This window comes from Emys orbicularis, chromosome 19 (genome assembly GCF_028017835.1).
Source record: "Emys orbicularis isolate rEmyOrb1 chromosome 19, rEmyOrb1.hap1, whole genome shotgun sequence".
Lineage (NCBI taxonomy): Eukaryota > Metazoa > Chordata > Testudines > Emydidae > Emys > Emys orbicularis.
The window spans coordinates 23168876-23185783 of record NC_088701.1 but is presented as its reverse complement, the minus strand read 5'-3'; the positions used below and the strand labels follow the sequence as shown (position 1 = coordinate 23185783).

The following is a 16908-nucleotide window of genomic DNA, read 5'->3' as shown; positions in this document are numbered from 1 at the left end:
TGTAACTGGAGAGGATACTGAACATTTAGTGGGTAAAGTAACGGGGGCAGGTTCAGCTTCTCTGTACACAAACTGAAAAGTCACTGGTTACCCTGCTCACTCAGGAACCTAGCTTTCAAAGCCTCCCGGATGCACAGCACGTCCCGCTGGGCTCTTCTAATCGCCCGGCTGTCTGGCTGGGCGTAATCAGAAGTCAGGCTACTTGCCTCAACCTCCCACCCCGCCATAAAGGTCTCCCCCTTGCTCTCACAGAGATTGTGGAGTACACAGCAAGCTGCAATAACAATGGGGATATTGGTTTCGCTGAGATCACAGTGAGTCAGTAAGCTTCTCCATCTCCCCTTCAGACGGCCAAAAGCACACTCCACCACCATTCTGCACTTGCTCAGCCGGTAGTTGAAGAGTTCTTTTTCAGTGTCCAGGGCGCTGTATAGGGCTTCATAAGCCAGGGCATTAGCGGGTAGGCTGGGTCCCCGAGGATGACTATAGGCATCTCCACATCCCCAACAGTTATTTTGTGGTCCGGGAAGTAAATACCTTCCTGCAGCCATCTAAACAGACCAGAGTTCCTGAAAACACGAGCGTCATGAACCTTGCCCGGCCATCCGACGTTGATGTTTGTAAAACGTCCCCTATGGTCCACCAGTGCTTGCAGCACCATTGAAAAGTAGCCCTTTCGGTTGATGTACTGGCTGGCCTGGTGGTCCGGTCCCAGGATAGGGATGTGAGTTCCATCTATAGCCCCACCGCAGTTTGGGAATCCCATCGCGGCGAAGCCATCTATGATGGCCTGCGCGTTTCCCAGGGTCACTACCTTTGAGAGCAGTACCTCAACGATTGCGTTGGCCACTTGCATCACAACAACCCCCACGGTAGATTTGCCCACGCCAAAGTGGTTCGCGACTGACCGGTAGCTGTCTGGCGTTGCAAGCTTCCAGAGGGCTATGGCCACTCGCTTCTGGACAGTCAGGGCTGCTCGCATCCGGGTGTCATTGTGCTTCAGGGCAGGGGACAGCAACTCACAAAGTTCAAGGAAAGTCCCCTTCCGCATGCGAAAGTTTCGCAGCCACTGGGATTCATCCCAGACCTGCAGCACTATGCGGTCCCACCAGTCCGTGCTTGTTTCCCGGGCCCAGAATCGCCGTTCCACAACATCCACATGACCCATTGCCACCGTGATGTCCTCGGCGCTGGGTCCCGTGCTTTCTGACAGGTCTGTGCTACTCTCAGACTTCAGGCCCTCACCGCGGTGCCGTAGCCTCCTCGCCTGATTTATCTGCATCTGCCTCTGGGAAAGGTGGATGATAAGCTGCAAGGCGTTGACAACGGCCACAACTGCAGCGATGGTCGCAGCGGGCTCCATGCTCGCAGTGCTGTGGCGTCCGCGCTGTCACTGACCAGAAAAGTGCGCGAACTGATTTCCCGCCGGCGCTTTCAGGGAGGGAGGGCGGGAGTGACTGTTGGATGACGACAGTTACCCAAAACCACCCTCGACACATTTTTTTCCCCAGAAGGCATTGGGGGCTCGACCCAGAATTCCAATGGGCAGCGGGGACTGCGGGAACTGTGGGATAGCTGCCCACAGTGCACCGCTTCCAATGTCGACGCTTGCCCCGTTAGTGTGGACTCACAAAGTCGAATTACTGTCCTTAGTGTGGACGCACACGTTCGACTTTGCAATATCGATTCCACATATTCGATTTAAGTAAAATCGAACTACTCTCGTAGTGTAGACATACCCTCAGAAAAAGGCTAACCTACTAAACAGACACAAGGGGTAAAAATCCTAGTACCATTGGAAAGTCCTAGCCTAGACAGATACTTGGGCCTCAATGTCTGGATACCCCCAACTTGAGCCACCTCAAAGGGGCTGATTTCCAGACAGCAATTCCGGAAAGTGAGGTCCCTTTAGGGTTCTGGCCCCCTAGGTCTTGGAATTATGTTTAAATAGCATCTAACAAGTATGGGTTGAACTTGACACCATCCCTGCCTTGAAAGGTCACAATCCTACGCGGCCTAACGTGAATACATAAGAAGGGGTGGAATGAGCTCCCAGAAGAGATAAGAGTAAACTAGAGGCCCGTACATTTATTAAAGCCTTTGCCATAGAGACAGCAAAACCTTGGTAAGAAGAGGAGGGAGGACTCCTAGAACCTTGGAGAGGTGAAGAGTTCACTCACATACATGGAGAATGCCTTGAAGACTTTGCTTAGATACAAGTGATAGGCACTTCGGAAAAATCAAAATGTACATTGAAAGAGATGGTTGGTAGGTCAGAAACAAGAGGAAGCCTGCTTGGAAGAACTGGATTTGGAGGAAGGATCGAAGAAGATAGGGAAAATACTTGACACAGGGAAAACTGGTCAGAGCTTATAGGCAGCATGGAGATTGGAAAGTGCAGGCCACAGGATGGCCTGAAAACAGAGCTATGCAGAGCCTTGCCATTGTTAATTCAGCACCTGGGGTAATTTATAGATCTATGAAAGACGAGCAGCTTAAAATCTGAGTCAAGGAATGAGAGCATGAAGTTGATGTGGAAGAAAAGGAAGCCAGTGACAGGACTGGAGAGATGTGAGATGTGGTCAGAGCAGGCGGAAAATTACATTAGCCACAGAGCTTTGGATCTGATGGCGAGGGAAGGCCAGATGAGGAGATGGCAGCAGCTCAGAGAAGAGATGACCAAGATTACTGCAAAAGGACCCTCAAGGAGCCAACCAAAGAGGACACCAGGGCTGCAAAGGAAGGGGCTTGAGAATCTGGAGGGGTTTGCTCTGTCATCCAAAGACCACTTCCAACCACCCTTCCAATGTAGGTGCTGGTGACGGTCTGAATAATGGCTGCCTCCTCCTCTGGCCACCATGTTACAAGAAAAGAGCAAACTGGACAAAATCCATAGAGACAGAGTGACCTACACAACAGGTGGCTGAGTTTTAGCCTCCACTGGCAAATGACTTTTTAGGGGAATGCCAGGGAAGCGCCCTCATCTCTACCAAGCCAGCAGGAGAGAGAGTTCCCAGGAGATTTATAACCACATGGGGATGAGATTGGGATTCTGTGCTTGAAGGAGCATAGTCTCCAAAAATACCACCACCCTGAACAATTTGTTACAGGTAACACCTAAGGGCCCTACTACTTTGTGCAGTTAACTGCACTTGTATCTCATCAGCTTCACTGTTTCCCATTTATGTGGCTCATTCAACAAAGCAACAGGGGCAAGGAAAAACATTTAAAAGAACAGGAAAATGTGATTGTAAAGCCACAAGATCTGACAAAGACTCGGGAGGGAAGGTGTCATACCTGGAGCTGCTTTAAACTGTTTACATTAATTAGATTTCAAATTGATGATGTCCCTTTCAGAGAGCAACTTTTTACTGATTCCTATTTCTTTAAAATGCCCTGGCGATAGAATAGCCTCTTCAAAGGAGGTGAAAACTATTTAATTTTCACACACAGAGACAGAAAGGCAGGTTGGTGTCATTGCACCTTCTGCAAAGCATTCAGCATCCCTTAAGGAAATGCTACTTTTCTAAGTAGGTTTACAAAGATTTTTAACAAATACACAGATTTCCAATTTTTAAAAAAAACTCTACTTACATTTTTGCATTCAAAGGAAATTAAAAATCAAAATGCATCTTAGGATAAATTGTTATTTATTCAAAATGTAAATGAATTATATAAGTCCAGGATGAAACAGAAAAGTAACTTCATCCTAATATTTTATATTGGGGTCTCACTTTTAACCATCGGGGAAATAATGAATTCCATGCCGGAGCTCAACCTCACGCACTTAATCTTCAGGGGATATTCAGTCCTTTGTCAAACTTCTCCTGTTACATTTTGATTAACCATGGGCATGTTTTAAAATCTGGTTTTAGATGGAGTAGGGTGGGGGTGGGGAATCAGCAATTTTCAAACCTCCCTATAACTCCTTCAAAGAATAAGCCTATCTAAATTACAACAGATCTTCATCCACACCTCAAGCAGCAATTGTGCACAGGATTTTCAAAGGTGTCCAAGAGTGAAAGTCAATGGGAACTGGGCACTTTGGTGTCCTTCAAAAACCCCGCAACAGGAATGCTACAGACAGCAGGGAAAGGATTATTTTTCCTTCAGTGGAAGAACACTGTTCTCACAAAACAGAGACAGCAATGGCTCTTTATCCACACTTCCTCTACCTTAAGTTCAGATGTAGACTGCTGTATGCAGTGTTGACTAAGTAGACCATACAGATAATCTAAGTCAGCACAGGGAGATAGCTAGGTACCGGGAGTGGGATAACTTGAACACAACCATTACTAGTCAAGAATTCTTGCAATGGTGTTTACTTAGCACTCCAAAAAACCTGCTAGGTGCATTACAGAGCAACAATGTCAGGACAGTCTCTGTCACAAAAAGTTTACAATCCAGTAAAGGAATTCTACCCGATAGACAGACCTGCCCACCTTCAGTCGGTTCACATTTCCTATTATTTCATAAAGGCCCCTTTTATTCTGCTCTCGACAGAGGAATTAAACTGCATGCTTGCAGGCTCATAACAGCATCAAACCCACATTAGTCTAGCACAGCTTTAAGATGCTTTTGTCTCCACATCTAACAGTAATAAGTTATACTATAAACCTTGCTATAAACTAGAGGCTAAGACTGTGGACTTGAAAACAAACACCTCCAAACCAGGGCATTAGGAATAACCATGCTGGAAAACAGTGGTCAGGCTCAGTTTGGGCTGGGTAGCCATTTTTTAAACACCTGTTGGGTAGTTCAAACAATATGGAACTGAGAAATCTGCTTTGATAAGACCATCCTTACATAACCCATGTTATGGGAAGTGACACTTTAGAGCCTGATAAGACGGGAGGTTGCAGGGGCTCAGCACCTTAGGGTGAATGAACCAGGAAGCCAGTCTGGGCCTCTTGTTAAGGCAGCTGTCACCCAAAGCACATCTCCTCCAAACACCTGCTGACATGTTTTTTTTAAGGTCTCTGGTGGGAGCTCTTGGTAGTTTAGTTCATGTATCAACTACTCTGGGTAAAGCTGATTGGACAGTAGCTCATATAATCAATGGAGCACACACAGCCTTCACTCCCCCCCGCCAACTGGAGCTTTCAATGAGGTCCCTTCTTACAATCCCTATCCCTGGATTCTATTCCCTCCAGTTTGGAGCTCTTGAAAATCCTCCAGGGGATAAGCTGCTGGATTTCACAAACTTCCCTATTTGCTTTCAATGGGAGACACGTGAGGACTCATCACTTACCATAAATCTCCCTCTATGGTTCCACTATGTTCCAGCCAGGATACATGGGCTCAGGACCGGTGTGAAATTTACCAGGGGTACCACTGATCTACCTCTGTTTCCCCCAGCAAGTTGTAGTTCTCCCCTGTGCTCATTGCCAGTTTAATATACTGCTTCACTCCCTCCCCAAAGCCCTTTTGTGAGACTGCTATTTTTATGAGAAAAATCAGCTATAAGTATCTTTTTACTCTTTACATTCACCTTGCACCTAGGCACTTACTGGTTTCACTAAGCCCCACTAGGATTTGGGTTTCTTTCTCAGGCAAACCAGTACATTATCCATGTGTATGCTAGCTCTACTGAGTTATTCCTTCTCATGCCTACATCCTGAGCAGTGCTGCCCTGCCCTATTCTTAAGCAGCCCAGATCAGAGTGTGCATTTCTTTTTCAGCACACTATTAGTCTGCATGAGACAGCTTTCTCACTGGCCTTTGTCAAGAGGTGGTCTGGCACTGAACTTAGCAGCAAACCAATATGTGAAAATAGAAATTTCCCCCTCCCCACCATTCCTGAGTCCAGTTTCAAATCAGGTCTTTGTCACAGAAAGCTAATGATAACACAGACAGGGGCTACGATTAGGAAATACAATCATCTACGTATTGAGACCAAGGAGCCGAGGGGGCATGCAAGAGGGGAGAGACAGGAGTGTTAAGTAAAAGACTAGAAAGCATTCTTATTACAGGAGGGAAAACAAATCCATTTTTCACACTCACTGCCCTCCTTTAGCCGTGCAGCCTGTGCCATCAACGCAGCCATGAACAGGCCATTAGGTAGAGAAACTCCTTCTCCCAGCAACCCAGTGGGCGGGGGAGGAGGCAGTCTAGCTTACTGCACCCTTGTGTTAAAATCTCCAGGACTGGCAGCACTATTCTTCACCTTGTCACTTCCCATTACCCTAACCCAACAGGCCTGCACTCACAGCTACTCAAGTTAGAAAATGGGGAGGTCGGTTTTTAAGGGGACAGGGGAAGGAGGAGCAGCAAGGAGGACAAACATACCAGACTGCTAGATACTGTGATGCGTACATGTGTGTGACTCTCTCAGACACACACACAGTTGAACACTGAGTCATGTAGGTATTCTATCCAAGCTTTTTCTGAAACAAACATGGAAATTAAGGCTTCCAAATATTAGTGCATAGTATATATATGCTCAAAAAAATTCAGAGACAATCTGCAACTATTAAGTGTAGCCATAAGCCCTAATTTAGGAAGTGGTATCCCCACATTCATATTTTGCCTTATAGAGTGACCCATCTTAAGTCGAAGGCACAACTGGGTCCAAGGGACGACGTTTACTCAATGTCTACAACATGCAAGAGCTAACTACATAGACGCACTGCTGCACTGGCCGGGCTCTAGTGGCATCAGAAGATGTTGAGGGCCATTACTGGGCTCTCAGGCTATGTACAGAGATATTCCCTGATGCCTAGACACTGTAGATAGCAGAGGTTCCTTTTTTAATATCTGTAATGATGTAATATAAAGGGTTTTAGCAGCATGAATTTGGGACTCTTCCAAATCACTCTCAAACAATGAAGACAAGTTGTGCAGGTGAACCCAAATGAGGGCTCACAAGATTTCTATGCCACACCACACCAAAACACTTTACCTACCTACTGTGTGTTACAGCAAAAGATTTTTCAAATGTTTTAGAATTTTGTTTTGTTTTTTAAACGGAACTTTTTGTAATTCCCCGCACCTGTAAATCTCGATGCCTTAGTTACTGTTAGTCCAACTATACATAACACGGAGGGAAACAGAAAATCCTCTACAAATTACCCAGAGCAACTCTTTTTAAATACGTAAAAATAATAAGATTGAAACAGCCAGTATCACAGGAGTTTCAGATCTAGGAAAAAAATACTGTGCATCCCCCTGAAAATCTTTCCTTTCTAAAGGCAGAGCTCCAGTTTGTAGCCCCACCTTGTCACAAAGTACCAGATACCTTGTAGTGGTCTAGGATTGAACAGTGACCATGCTGAACCTCTGAGGAGAAAAACCTCTCTGTGGCAGGCTGATTTTTAAGAACTCCCAGCTGTAAGAAGCTGCTCAGACGTTTGGAATATTCAAAGCAGTCCAGGTGGGGAAGAGAAAGTAGGCAGAACACTGGGGAGGTGCTCAAAGGTGCAGGATATACACAAGTTATTATATGGATCCAAGCACCACAATGGTGCAGGGATGTGCTTATGTATGTACGTACGTATGTGTGCACGCACAGAGTGAATATACTCTCCCGTAGCACCTTTTATACAAACTGTACCACAAGGCACTACAGAGGGCAAAAACAATAGTGAAGGGAGGTGTGTTAAGAAGTAATTAAGAGGTGTGAAGAAGATAGAAGGGATGTTTTCAGGTGTCATCTGAGAGTCCCTTAAGACTACTCCAGATGCTGCAGAGGAGAAGGCTCCTGGGCCAACAGGGTTGTGATTGTGTGAAGGGATGGCCAGGAAGACCTTGCTTGCCTCTGCTCATGTTTTAGATCTAGGAGGCAACTGGAGAGTCCACAGAAAGTTTAAAAAACAAGACATATAACCGAGAATGGAGCCTGCTGTTAAAACAAGCCAAGAACCAGTCCTAATCTCTCTTGTACCAACTACAGAGCTCCAGAAGACTGAGCTTTGTGGATTTATAGCTGTCTCCATATGAGAGGTCTGGAGGAAGCTTCACATGATACCTAAACTGATGGAGGGTTTAGGAAGTCTCAGATTGAATACTGACGTGAAGTTCATGACCTTTCACCATCCTAGCTCAGCATAAGCCATTTGCAATTACCAGCAACATCACAGAGCACCAAGCTGGTCTTATTATATATTAAATATAAATCCCTAGTGGGTAGCTAGAAGGGGCTTCTTTTTCAGGGAGTTTTCTCCTTCCTGATCTGCCAACATAAGCATTTTTCCGCTTCTTTGGTGGTTAATATTTTCACATCCGGCGTTGGCGGGGGTGCTTGGAAAGACTGCAGGCAGGAAAAGGATTCCTCCTCAGCACGTTATTATAAGCTCGCTGGGAGCCAAACAATTAAGCCAATTGTTTTCTCTCTCTCATTTAGATATTTTGTACACACACAAACTTTCTGCTGGGCTCCTGACCCCGGCTCTCCCTCAATATCACATGAAATAATCAGCCTGCCAGCTCTGTCCACCTAATCTCAAACGATGAGTGCAATAATTCTCATCTGCCACCTGTAAAACAAATCCTTATTAAAGAGAATTAAGCCAGAGCAGTGACTGGTAGCCACGTTAATTTTTATTTAACTCTTCCTAGCCAGAAAGAGGACTTTCTCCACCAAAACGTGCAACCTGCCATCACTGCTGACTAATAACCAAGCTGGCATGTCTATGGAGCTCTCAAAGCACTGCACAGGCATTACCCAAGCGTCACAATAGCCATAGGAGATGGCCAGGTCCTCACTCCATTTTACAGATAGGGAAACAGACACAGAAAGGTGAAGCAATTTACCTGAGTGTCAGTGCCAAGAATGGACCCCAGAAGTCCTGCCTCCCAGTTTTCCCCACTCTAACCCCAGCTGACCATATCATCTCGAAGACATGTAGAATACATAGAATCGCTCTTCATTGCAACTGGCCTCTTCCAGCCTAACTCACTTGATGTCATCACAACCTGGTGTTTTGGACACCACAGTACTCTCTGTACCATGGACAACCATTCCCACATGTGGTATCACTGAGTAATGTGTGTACACACACACACACCCCTCATTGTGGTTAAAGAGACTTGGAGTCAAGACTCCTTTTTTCCATTCACAGCTCTGGGAGGGAGTGTTTCTAGTGCTTAGAGTAGGGAACTGGGATTCAGGACTCCTGGATTCGATTCGCAATACTGCCCCAATTTAGTGTATGACCTCGAAGCAGTCACTTCATCTCTCTGATCTCAACATCCATGGGGCTGAGGGTTAATCAGCCAACTGTCTGTAAGGCAGTTTGAGACCTCCACATTAAAGGAGAAACATAAAAGCCAATTACTTTGGTCATCTGCGCAGATAGGGAAAGGTATTTGATAATGCAATGCAGGGCATGGGGGGGGGCTTTGGGCTTTTATGTTATCCCTAGAGCTTTGACTTTCCATTTGGTGGCAACACTCTCAGCAGGAGACTTACGAGGCTATTTTATAGAAAAAAAGCAAACCAACGCCTTGGAGAAATGCTTCTGCATCACAAACTACCACGAAGCCTACCTATAAAACATGCAGCTATAACTCCGGCCCCCGGGGAGCCAAGAGCTCTCAGCGTTAGAGGGAGAGGGAAATTTACAAATGTGTGTATGGGGTAAGGAGGAGTCAAGGGATGGTAGCTTCAGGTCAGAGCGAGTGTGTTTTAACAGGAGACTTCACAAGAGAGGATGGGGGGGGTTAGTACTAGGGGGAGATAAACGCTTGCTTGGTTTTATTTTAAACATTAATTTGGTGGGCCTGTACCGCCAAGACACAAGCAAGCACCTGCCCTCTGTTCTGCCAAAATCAACCTTTCCCTGCTAGGACCCTTCTGAACTACTGGGGCCTTTCCTCCCCTTTAGGTGGAGCGGAAGAGGATTTTAAACTTGAAAGATTTCACCCTGGAGGGCTAGTCAGGGGGTTCAAAGCTACAGATGAGTTCTCAGCCACTAATGCAGCTCTCAGCAGGTCTGAAATCCCCCTTAAGCAATGATTCTCTCCCCCCCCGGCCCTCCCTTCTTCCAAACCAATCTGAATAGAAATGAAGTGTGGCTCCGTGGAGACAATGGTTTATTGTAAAGTTTTTGCTGCTAAGCAGGGTATAAAAACCTGCCACGGCACATGTAAACATTAGCAACTGCCAGGCTCCTCTGTAATGAAAAGCTATAAAGAACACCCAGGTGGGCAGCACAATACTACAGGCTAATTAAAGTAACCAATAATATTCCTCACAGGAATGTGAGCGTTCCGCTCAGTGGGAGAAGCCACTGCTAAGCCGATGAACTCAGCTTCCTGATAGAACAGAAACAAACAAACAAACGACATAGCACTGCAAAGGCTGCCGTTACTGCTGGACACCTTGCTTTGTAAAAGGCACAAGGACGGCATTTGGAAGTCAGGCAAACTGGATGCTAGACCTAACTCTGCCATGGATTTGTGACCTTGGGCATGTCGTTTCCCCACCCTGGTACGCCGCCATCTGTAGAAAGGGATCAGTTCATTAATGAACTTAGCCTGGCATTTGTGTTTGTAAAGCACTCCCTTCAGCTCAGGGGCAGCACTTGGCTGCTTTGGATCTCCAAGATTCTGGAGCAAAAAGAGTAAATCATTGAAGGCCCTCTCAGAAATGCTGACTTATTACAAAGCCCCAGATCTACTATTCCACCCAAAGCAAGCTGTAGCCATGAACGCTGACACGGATATATCCTTCCTGAAAAACGACAGTTCCTTGTGACAGGGTTAATGATGTTTGAGCAGCCTCTCACCCTGACCTGCCCTTCCACATATTCCAGCTTTAATGCACTTGCCTGATTCCTCCACCCCCAAAGGGATGTGTGGGGGAGGAACAGTGGTCTCCAACACCAGTTATTTTCTACATCACTGAACTTCCTGGCTCCACATTTGCAGAGCCTGGCATTTCACTCTGACTTGCTGAAGAAATGGATGCATTAAAATGTCCACGGTACAAACCCCATGGGAGAAGTGGGGGTTATATCTCAGTGGTGGAGGGAAGAGGACAAACCCATCCCCTTACGCTCTTTCAAAGAGAGAAGAAGGGTTTCCAAACCCCACTAGCACAGCCGTTGCAAATGGACAAGATTTTTCTTCACTTCCTGTCCTAAAGCATTGTGCAGTGTTGTTGTGCACTGGTAAATCATGGCTGCACTTCATCCCAGAGGAGGAGAAGGTTATTCCTGTGTGATGTTTTGTGATCCAAGCTGCTGTAAGAGGGTATTACTGATCCCTCTCTTTTCTATCTGTCTCCCTCAAACAGGACTAGATGGATCTCTTTTCCCCTGTCCATTTTAATCTCTCCTACTGCAGAACATTTTTACGCGGGGGATTATTGTACTGGCGACGATGCCTGTGCTCCCACGCTCTTCCTCTCCCTCCTGACATTTATATTGCCCTTCCCAGCTCACTCAACATCCTGTCACCAAAAAGATCCAGTCTCTCCAGGCAAGGTGGAATTGTGCTTCGTTCGCTGTATTTCCAAGCAGACGCGCGCAGTCAAATCCTGCACACATACACGAGTCTTTGAACCTGATGGCTAAGGGGACCTAGAGCTCTGTCCGGCATTTTCAATCATTTGATGAATTACAGTTTTGAGACACTTTTCAAACTGAGCTCTGGAGCCTCTCATCCCAGAGGAAGTCATTACCTTGGGGAAAAAGATCAGTTGTGAGGGCCGATCAGGTCTATCCACCTATACAACACAAGCCAAATGCCTGAAAACAATCCAGTTATAAAGCCTCCTCAACTGTCTCTCCTTCCCACTTGTAATATTTTATGAAGAGTTTATCTTGACAGCCCCTGGAAGGAAGCCCTCTATCCACCAGCAGTCAGGCTTCCTCAAAACCAACAAAATTACAGCCAAACAAAGAGAGGAAAGGACGGGGGTAAGGAAAACGACGCTGACAAGAGTCCTCTTGTGGCGTGGTGCATGGAGCGCTGTATCAGTGACAGAAGGTGAAAATCTCAGGAAGCAAGACAACTTAGAACTTTCACTATTCTGAGCACTGTGCTAATCTGTAGGTGCAGACAGTGTCCTAGAGGCCAATGCACCTTACCTTCTTGGAGACTGAAGAGACATTCAAACCAAATCTTTGAGCCCTTTCCTTTAATTTATCCATGTTTACCTACAAAGACACAGGAAACAGTTTAACGTTTAAGTCATTGTCACTTGAACTGTAAGATTAGGAAAACTAAAAGACCAACTGTGGTTGGGAGAGGGCAGCTCGTGAGAAGGGTCCCTGGATAGAGAGCGGCCCATTCTGATGGGTCTGTGGAAAACCTGGTCGAGCGAATGACACTCCTGTGAGCACTCCCTCTCTGTGCTAGGTCGGCAGACTCAGCAGCGACACCTGTCAGCTACAGAGGGGAAGAAAACAGTGCCCCAAATGAAGCAGCCAAGAACTTTCAGAGAGCTGTATTCTGCTCCCAAGTTTCATTAATGGGCATCTCTTAAAGCTCAAGTATTAGCCCAAAGGACAATGCTACAGATGGTGAATTCTCCCACTGAAGGACCAGCTCGTTCAACAGATTCCTCTTTTTTTTTTTTAAACTGTAAATCAAATGAACTTAGTACTCTTCCTTCAGCAGCCAGATACAATTAACACAATGGAAGGAAACTTACTGCCTCTCAGACAAACAACCAAACCAGCCATCTCTCTCCAACTCCTGTCGTTTTCAGTAACCACTGTTTCATTCTTACTCTTCAGGAACTACTAGGACACATCTAGTCAAGCCCCTGGCTTTGCCCAGGTCACAAGCAATAGGGTTTCCCTTGGGGGAAGTATCCCACAGTCTAATGAAGCCCAGTTTTGGCTTTCAGCGACAAGTCTTCTACAGTATGTGGTGCCATGGAAGAAAATGGGGTCCCTGACACTAGCCTACTTCTAAGCAGTATTTGCAAAACATCTTCCAAAAACACTCTGCACAAGAGAAACCGTGATTAGACCCAAAACTTGCTTAAATTAGCTTTCTGTTGCATTTTGCACCAATAATTCACCATGATCAAGCAGAAAGGTACTAAGCGGGCTGCCCAGTCTGCTCAGAACTCTCAGCTCTCCATGTATTTTAATACCTTACATTGCCAGTTGAAATCGGAGGTAGAATAGTGCACCATTTGGACATTAGAAAGGAAGGGTCATTTACTGTAGAAAAATAGCAGGCTGTACAGAATCTAGGTTCCTGGAGCAATGCATAAATCAATTCAAGCAAAAAGGGCAAAGACAGAACACCAGGCACACAAGTGGGAAGCTCGCATGCAATATTAATAAAATATTTGCCTTTATTCCTTCAGGCATTTAGTTCTAAAACCAGCTTATCCAGGAGTGCGGTCAGCTGAGAGAGGCAGCCAAATATTGCACAGAGGAGGGGGTCCTAGCAAACTTAATGCCCGTATAACCTTAAGCAACCTCATGCATATCCTACCTGGTTTGTTTTGGGGGTTTACTATTTACTCCTGGGGATGAAAACTTGTCTGAACAAGCTAAACACTTTTGGTATTGTGATTAAAGGGCATGATCAGCTATAATTATAAGCAATAAGCATTCCTTACCGTAGGCTTGCTGTCTGCAGACAGACCTGAGATTGGGGAAGGGGAGGACACAGTTAGTGATCAGAAATGGCAAGAACAGTTTTAAAACAGAGTTCTCTGACCCCCTTGGCAAAGATGTAGTTTAAGCAATTTCCACTGGATCATGATTGAACAGAACTAGCTGGGTATCCCTCATGTTCTAGCGAGCTAAACACAAGTGAGAGCCAGGAATTGAAGTCCATTTTAATCCTGGCTCTGACACTGTCTCGCTGCGCAACCTGAGAGATAAGTCACTTCATCCCTGATTCTGTTTCCCCATCTGTAAAAATACAGATGGGCTTCTTGTGAGGTAGCTGAGAGCTTTGACAATTAGGAGTGGTATTTTTAAAGGTAGCCCAGGTCCCACTGATTGCTCATGGCAGCTGGGCGCTGTACAAAAATCTAGCTGTTCGTGTCTACTGGACTAGGGTAGCTCGGAGCCACTCTGAAAAAGGACAAAGACAATGCATTTCCATTTCCTGTCCTGTGTTCTTCCAGCCCACTGATTCTGGTGATCTCTAGGGAAAGGGACACAAGCAGTTGGAAGCACACGAAGTCCCATTTGGCTTTTTCTGTATAGGAAGTGTTAAATATTTGCAGAAGGGTTAATTCTGCAGATTAGCTCTACTTGACTTGCTTACCTTTAGTTGAAGCTGTGGACATACCAAACCTGTAGAAAGTAAATAGAGTTTTGTCAGAGACTCAGAGCTGCAATATAAGGTAGGAAAGTGTCTGACTCGCCAAGCATAAGAGGTAGCAGGAGCGTTTCCTTCAAAAATTCTTCATGAGAGCACTTGAGACAAATTGGTCTTTGGGTGGGATTAACCGGCAACACTGGCTTCCAGTTAATGCTACTACTGTAGTGATCACTGCTGTATTTATTTTGAAAAATGGAAATCTCTCCTGAGCTAGCATCAGCACCATTGTTCCATACAAGCAGCTGCAAAGCCCCTCAATAACCACCTTTCCCTTTGTTATTCTACATCACGGGGAGTAGGCAGCATCGGTTTCCTGGTATTTTAGGATCAAGGTAAGTGACACAGATTACATACATGAAGCATGCTGTGCCGGAGCTAGCAAATCAGGTTTAAAAGTGTAGTCCAGGTGCTGAATACCAAACACTCGCCTCATCTTTTGAGCACCATCTTCCCCTGCCTTAGCCACCTGTGACACTCAGGAGGGCAGGCAGGCAATGTTACCTAGCAGTGAATGCCCAGGCTTCTGCTCTAGGACTCCCACCTTGCATTCTGAGCTCTGCCAATAATGACCCTAGCCAAGCCCCTTCCCAAGACTCAGTTTCCCCAGCTGTAAATGGTGATAAAAACCACGTCCCTCTCCGGGGGGCGGGGAGCAGTGTTGGGGCTGTGAGGTTTCAATTGTTAATACTTGACAAGTGCTTTGATGTGCTAGGACAAGAGATGCTTAGGCAAGCAACAAGGACTACAAAGTGGGCAAAGCCTTCCAGAAACTCAGGTAAGCAGCTTTCCGAAAGGCAATACAGTTAAGAAGCAGCCTTCACCTCCTCCTTACATGCACCTCAAAAATCCAGACACTTTCAATCCCCAACGCTGCCCCAGATCCCCACACACAGAGCTGTGGCGAGGATCCATATCAGTATAGCCTGTCAATGAGACAAGAGTCTAGGAGTTTTCCACCAATCAAAAAAGGGTGACAGTGCTCCAAGCAGAGACTTACCGAGCTGCTCGCGCCGCCTTCTTACTCTCCAAGCTCACGGGGACATTGAATCTCTCAGCCCGTTTCTGCATTCTCTGAAACAGGGAGAAGAAAAAGGACAAGACTTAATCTAGCCACACTGGCAGCCAGTTCAGGGGCACATCTCAAACCAGGGATGCCTGCATTCAATTCCCAAGAAAGCATTACCAAAGCGCTAGGAGGCCAAGAGCCCACTCTTAATTTGGGGCCTAGCATTTAAAGACAGAGATCAGAGTTCCTGGGCTCCATCCCCAGTTCTGCCAGAAACTCACCATGACTGAGCAAGTTTCACCACCTCTTTATGCCTCAGTTTCCCCTCCCCGCTTAAAACAGAGCTATTTCCCATCCTCATTGTGAGGACTGGAGATCCTTGGAGAGAAGGCACTACAGAAGGGAAAACCATACAAAAGGTGTGTAAAATTGTCACAAAATCATCTGAGATCTGCCTTAACAGATCATTAGAGCAGAGACCTGCAGCTGATCAGCTCTGCCCTCATCCCACAGCCAGTGGGAGAGAGTTGCTATTTACATGGTCTGTATCATGGCCATCCCTTAAACTTCGGGATACAGGCCTAGCAATGTAGCTCTCCTTTATTTCTATGGCAGTGATGAACAGCATAATAAAAATCTATCTAATCCTAGAGAAAGCTTTTCTCCCGTGAAGTCCTGGGCACCTGCAGCTCCCCAACTTTAAATCTGAGCAGAGGGTACTTATTAAACACCTGTATGGAAAGGGAATTGCCAAAGGAGAGACAGATTAGCACACTGACCCAGAGGCAAAAGGATGGACTTTTTTCTTTTTCAAATTAGTACAATACAAATCTGCTGCTGTGCAGAAGACTGGCATGCCAAGCCGGGGAGACAGAACCTTGCGCATCTCATCCGGGGAGAATCTTGTGCCAAAAGGCAAAGCAGCATCAGCCCTCGCACCGACTGCAAAGGGAGCAACTGTGACTTGCCCTCCGGCGGCAGGAAGAAACCAGGACATTATCCAGCCTCAGCTGATTTGCAAAAAAAGGCAAACAAGAATTTTTTTTTTTTTAAAGTGAAACAAAAAGGAGAAATACGCTTGAAAAGAAGGGTTCTTTCAAAAAAAGAGATTTGTTCCTTAAATCTTAGAACAAGTCTTTCTGCGGGTGACCAGCACAATTCACACAGCTGGCTCAGCCTTTCAAGTGGAGTTTATCACTTAGCAGTGAAAATACGATTAATGCTGAAATTCACCACAGGAAGGACCCAGTCTGCCATCCTTTCCCCACAGACCAAGATGCAGTCTGCCTTGGAAAGGAGCGAAGGATGGAAGTGTTGAAAGCACAGGGGTGCGTGTGTGGTCATACACACACATACTTATTTATAACCCTTTAAGTATTTTTATACTTAAAAGGAGGAAAGAAATTTGATCAGCCTTCAGTGCCTTATTATTATTATTATTATTTATACAAGACCATAAAAGTTGATTTGGTGCTTTACAGCTAAGAGCAACTGGGAATTTCTTAGTTACTCGGACTAAAAGTAGCTGCAGTAACCATTCCCTTGACTATTGTCAAGCATGGAACAAACTTCTATGTGAAAAGAGACTGAAAAGACGGACTGTTTACCTTCACGAAGAGAGCAATATGGGAGGGATGCAGTCAGAGGTATACAAAATCATG

The 16908-nt window shown here is 45.8% G+C and overlaps 1 protein-coding gene across 2 annotated transcripts in view; it reads right to left on the bottom strand.

Annotated features, from left to right (window-relative positions):
• Nucleotides 1-16908, bottom strand: part of SARNP (SAP domain containing ribonucleoprotein) — a 57319-nt gene that overhangs the window by 28502 nt on the left and 11909 nt on the right. Inside the window, exons 6-9 of one of the 2 annotated variants that reach the window (XM_065419311.1) lie at nt 15239-15312; nt 14185-14213; nt 13526-13551; nt 12033-12101 (exon numbers count right to left, since the gene is read on the bottom strand). In XM_065419311.1, coding sequence (XP_065275383.1) covers nt 12033-12101; nt 13526-13551; nt 14185-14213; nt 15239-15312 — 198 coding nt within the window. The remainder of the gene's footprint in view (nt 1-12032; nt 12102-13525; nt 13552-14184; nt 14214-15238; nt 15313-16908) is intronic. The other variant, XM_065419312.1, reaches the window with a different exon arrangement.